Source organism: Pan troglodytes, chromosome 11 (assembly GCF_028858775.2).
Source record: "Pan troglodytes isolate AG18354 chromosome 11, NHGRI_mPanTro3-v2.0_pri, whole genome shotgun sequence".
NCBI lineage: Eukaryota > Metazoa > Chordata > Mammalia > Primates > Hominidae > Pan > Pan troglodytes.
In genome coordinates, this window is record NC_072409.2 from 4,322,475 (window position 1) to 4,328,202 (window position 5,728).

Genomic DNA, 5,728 nt, shown 5'->3' on the forward strand with positions numbered 1-5,728 from the left:
ACAAACAAATTCACAGGATACAAAATCAACATACAAAAATCAGTTCTGGCTGGGCACAGTGGCTCACATCTGTAATCTCAGCACTTTGGGAGGCTGAGGCAGGAGGATTGCCTGAGGCCAAGAGTTTGAGATCAAGTTGGGCCACACAGCAAGACCCTGTCTCTCTCTCTTAAAAAAAAATCAGTTATATTTCTTTATATCAATAACGGGACAGCTGGAAAGGAAAGCAAGAGAACAATGCCATTTACAAAGGCATCCAAAATAATAAAGTACTTAGGAATCAATTTAACCAAGAAGATGAAAGACCTGTATACTGAAAACTGTAAAACATAGATGAGGCAGGGCACAGTGCCTCACACCTGTAATCCCAGCACTTTGGGAGGCTGAGGTGGGCAGATCACCTGAGGTCAGGAGTTTGAGACCAGCCTGGCCAACATGGTGAAACCCTATCTCTACTGAAAATACAAAAAATTAGCTGGGTGTGGTGGCAGACACCTGTAATCCCAGCTACTGGGGAGACTGAGGCAGGAGAATTGTTTGAACCCAGGAGGCAGAGGTTGCAGTGAGCTGAGATCCTACTATTGCACTCCAGTCTGGGCAACAAGAGTGAAACTGCATCTCAAAAAAAAAAAAAAAAAAAAAAAAAGGTGATGAAAAAATTGAAGACACGAATAAATGGAAAGATAGCCTATGTTCGTGGATTGGAAGAATTAATATTGTAAAAATACACAATACTACCCAAAATGATCTACAGATTCAACACAATCCCTATCAAAATTCCAATGGCAGTTTTCACAGAAATAGAGAAAAACAATTCTAAAATTCACAGGGAGCCACGATAGTCTCTGAATAGCCAAAGCAACCTTGAGAAATTAAAAATAAAGCTGGAAGCATCACACTTCCTGCTCCAGCATTGGTTTCTTCGTTATGACAAGTGTGCCTTGGTGATGTAAGAAGTTAACAATGGGGGAACTGGGTTGGGGGGGGGGGTCTGTAGGAACTTTCTGTACTGTCTTTGTAACTTTTCTACAAATGTAAAATCATTCTAGCTGGGCATGGTGGCTCACGCCTGTAATCCCAGCACTTTAGGAGGCTGAGGTGGGCAGATCACGAGGTCAGGAGATCGAGACCATCCTGGCTAACACAGTGAAACCCCGTCTCTACTAAAAATACAAAAAGTAATCAGTTGTGTTGACTCATGCGTATAGTCCCAGATACTCAGGGGGCTGAGGCAGAAGAATTGTTGGGACGCAAGAGGCAGAGGTTGCAGTGAGACGAGATGTGCCACTGTACTCCAGCCTGGGTGACAAAGCAAGCGTCTCAAAAAAACAAAAACAAAACAAAACAACAACAACAACAACAAGAAAGTGGGGTGCTGGCTATGCACAGTGGCTCATGCTTGTAATCCCAGTACTTTCAGAGGCCAAGGCAGGTGGATTGATTGATCCTAGGAGTTGGAGACCATTCTGGGTAACATGGCAAAACCCATCTCTATGAAAAATACACACACAAAAATTAGCCAGGCATGGTGGTACGTACCTGTAGTCCCAGCTACTTGGGAGACTGAGGTGGGAGGATCACTTGAGCCTAGAAGGCAGAGGTTTCAGTGAGCCAAGATCCCTCCAGTCTGGGCAACAAAGACTCTATCTGGAAAAAAAGAAAAGAAAAGAAAAGAAAAGAAAGGAAAAGAAGAGAAAATGGAGTGTTAAAGTCTCCAACTATTATTGTTGGACTAATGTTTCTCACTTCAATTCTGTTAGTTTTTGCTCATATGTGTTGCAGCTTTGTTGTTATGTGCATGGATGTTTATAATAGTTATATATTTTTAATTTATGGAGTATTTTAGTATTACATAATGTCTTTGTTTATTATAAACATTTTCATCTTAAAGTCTATTTTCTCTGATATGAGTATAGCCAGGCCAGCTCTCTTTTAGTTACTGTTTACATAAAATATATTTTTCTGTACTTTTACTTTTAACCTATTTTATTTTTTGACTGTAAAGTGAATATCTTATATATAGACAGCATATAGTTAGATCCTGGTTTTTAAAAAAAAATCCATTCTGTCAGTCTCTGCCTTTTACTTGGAGAATTTAATTCATTTAGATTTAATATAATTATTTATGCAGAAGTATTTACTTCTGTTATTTTTCTATTTGTTTTCTAAATATCCCTTTTTTTAACACTCAAAATTGATTTATTTAAAGGTTTCACAATAGCTATGTCCAGGCATTTAGGCTTATGGGAAGTAAAATTAAAAGAGGATACTTTTTTCCCAAGGAGGATTTCTTTAAAACCAAGCACATTGCTAAATAGCAACATTATACTTGGTAAACAATAATTGGCAACAAAATAAGTTTAATATTCTACCCAAACCAGTCCCAGATACTGTTTAATAATAACCAAGATACAAACTAATTTTGTTGTAAGAAGCCTAGACCAATTTTATCAAACAAGTCCTTGATTAGACATCCGGTTTCATTGAACGTTTTGAAAGTTCATTTGACAGTCAGTCAAGTCCCTCATACAGACCAGTTCCTTGTGTTGCACAAGTGGCTTGAACATACCATGTTCTGTTATGAAGAGACTGAAGACTTAGTTTATCTGTCATTTCACTGACGGCCATATCATTTGGCAAATCCTGTTTGTTTGCAAAAAGCAGCAGTACTGCATCTCTCAAGTCATCTACCAGAAGCATTTTCTGCAGCTCATCTGCTGCTTCCTGAATTCTTCCACGATCATTGCTATCTACCACAAAAATAAGACCCTGGGTATTCTGGAAGTAATGCTTCCAGAGAGGCCTAATTCTGTCTTGACCACCAACATCCCGTACTGTGAAACAAGTGTTCTTATACTCTACTGTTTCCACGTTAAAACCAGTGGTAGGAATGGTGGTGACTATCTCCCCTAACTTCAGTTTATACAGAATGGTCATCTTGCCAGCAGCATCCAATCCAAATAGCAAAATGTGCATTTACTTCTTGCCAAAGAAGCAGGAGAAGAGGGAGGAGATGGTGAGGCCCATGGTGGTAGTGCCACTTGCAATGAGCAGAAGCAGAAGCGGTTTGGGGCAGCCCCCTGCTTTCTCCTTACGTGCTCCAGGCAAACTGAACAAGAGAGAAGAGAAAGAGCGGAGGAAGAAAGAGGGAGGCAGGAACATCTCACTGGCCGCTGTGCTAATGAAGCTCCAGGACATGAATTCTCGGGGAGAGGACCTTCTGGGCCACTGGCAAGGCAGCTCCAGCTCTAGCCTTTAGGCTTTGGCTGCACCATGTCATGCGGCAGCCGCAGCAACTCCCAAGTGTCTTAACTTTTTTCATGCCCCTGTTCCTCCACTGCTTCTTTTTTTTTTTTTTTTTTTTGAGACAGGGGGTCTCACTCTGTCGCCCACGCAGGAGTGCAGTGGCATGATCTCCACTCACTGCAACCTCTGCCTCCCTGGTTCAAGTGATTCTCCTGCCTCAGCCTCCCAAGTTAGGAGGGATTACAGGTGCCCGCCACTACGCCTGGCTAATTTTTGTACTTTTAGTAGAGACAGGGTTTCACCATGTTGGCCAGGCTGGTCTCGAACTTCTAACCTCAGGTGATCCTCCCCCCTCAGCCTCCCAAAGTGCTGGGATTACAGGCATGAACCACCGCACCTGCCCCCTCCACTGCTTCTTTTGCGTTGGATACTTGGAGGTGTACCATTTTGATTTCCTTCTCTTTTAATATATATTTTGTTTGTTTTTTAATTATTTGCCCTAGGGATTACAATTAACATCTTAATTCATAACAGAATTCTGATTAATTTATCAGTATACAAAAACTTTGCTCATATATTGGCTCATCCCCCATCTTGTTCTGATTAAAAATTACATATATATATACATTGTGTGTGCATTGACATATATTTACAATTATGTAGTTATTTTTTAAATCATTTGAAAGGGAAAGAAGAGTTACTAACCAAAAATGTATTATTAATGGTGACTTTTAAATTTGCATATGTAATTACCTTTACTGGTGTTATCTCTTTTTTTTTTTTTTTCTTTTTTGAGACGGAGTCTCACTTTGTTGCCCAGGCCGGAATGCAGTGTTGCAATCTCGGCTCACTACAACCTCCACCTCCTGGCTTCAAGCAATTATCCTGCCTCAGCCTCCTGAGTAGCTGGGATTACAGGTGCACACCACCATGCCCAGCTAATTTTTGTACTTTTAGTAGAGACGGAGTTTCACCATGTTGGCCAGGCTGATCTCTAACTCTTGACCTTGTGATCTGCCCACCTTGGCCTCCCAAAGTGCTGGGATTACAGGCATGAGCCACTGCACCCAGCCTATTCTTTATCTCTTTACATGGATTCAACTTACTGTTCAGTGTTCATTTATTCCAGCCTGACTGACTCCCTTTAGCATTTCTTAAATAGCAGGTCTACTAGAAGTAAACATCTTGGTTTTTGTTTATCTGGGAATGTCTTAATCTCTCCTTTTTTCTTGAGAAATAGTTTTGCAAGATATACAATTTTGGGTTGACAAGTTTTTTTGTTTCTTTTAGCACTTTGCGTATATCATCCCACTACCTTTTGGCCTTTGTGATTTCTGATGAGAAGTCCACTGTTAACTGTATTGAGGATCCCTTGTACATGAGTTGCTTCTCTCCCTACTTTCAGGATTTTCTTGTCTTTTTTTTTTTTTTTTTTTTTTTTTTTTTGAGACACAGTCTTATTCTGTTGCCCAGGCTGCTGGAGTGCAGTGGTGCAATCTTGGCTCACTGCAATGTCTGCCTCCTGGGTTCAAGCAATTCTCCTGCCTCAGCCTCCTGAGTAGCTGGGACTACAGGCACCTGCCACCATGCCTGGCTAATTTTTGTATTTTTAGTAGAGACAGGGTTTCACCATGCTGGTCAGGCTGATCTTGAAATCCTGACCTCAGGTGATCCACCCACCTCAGCCTCCCAAAGTCCTGGGATTACAGGTGTGAGCCACCATGCCCAGCCTTCTTCTTGTCTTTCAACTGTTTGATGATAATGTAGCTTGGTATGGATCTATTTGAGTTTATCTCACCTTGAAAAAACTTTTTTGAATTTCTTGGATATGTAGATTCATATCTTTCACCAAAAATTTGGGAAATTTTTGGCCATTATTCACTGAAATAATCTTTCCTCCTTACTCTCTCTTTTTCCTCTGTGACTCCCATTGTACATATATTGGTATGCTTGATAGTGTCCCACAGTTTTAAGGCTTTGTTAATTTTTTTCTTTATTCTTTTTTCCTTTCTGTTCCTCCAATTGCGTAATTTCAATTGACTTATCTTTACGTTTGCTGATTATTTTTTCTGTCTTCTCAAATATGCTATGAAATTTCTCTAGTAAATTTTTTTTTTCTTTTTTTTTTAATATTTGTTGATCATTCTTGGGTGTTACTCGGAGCGGGGGATTTGGCAAGGTCATAGGACAATAGTGGAGGGAAGGTCAGCAGATAAACATGTGAACAAAGGTCTCTGGTTTTCCTAGGCAGTAGGCCCTGCCACCTTCCGCAGTGTTTGTGTCCCTGGGTACTTGAGATTAGGGAGTGGTGATGACTCTTAAGGAGCATGCTGCCTTCAAGCATCTGTTTAACAAAGCACACCTTGCACCGCCCTTAATCCATTTAACCCTTAGTGGACACAGCACATGTTTCAGAGAGCACGGGGTTGGGGGTAAGGTTATAAATTAACAGCATCCCAAGGCAGAAGAATTTTTCTTAGTA

The 5,728-nt window shown here is 40.7% G+C and overlaps 1 protein-coding gene across 1 annotated transcript; it reads right to left on the bottom strand.

Annotated features, from left to right (window-relative positions):
* Nucleotides 1-2,484: 2,484 nt before the first annotated feature.
* Nucleotides 2,485-2,976, bottom strand: LOC112204432 (ADP-ribosylation factor 4-like). The gene has a single exon (XM_054658489.1). The coding sequence runs from the start codon at nt 2,974-2,976 to the stop codon at nt 2,512-2,514; it is 465 nt and encodes a 154-aa protein (XP_054514464.1). The 3' UTR covers nt 2,485-2,511.
* Between the last annotated feature and the right edge of the window lie 2,752 nt (nt 2,977-5,728).

Coding starts and splice junctions, on each gene's coding strand:
- LOC112204432 (XM_054658489.1), bottom strand. CDS start 2,976: ATGCACATTTTGCTATTTGGATTGGATGCTGCTGGCAAGATGACCATT.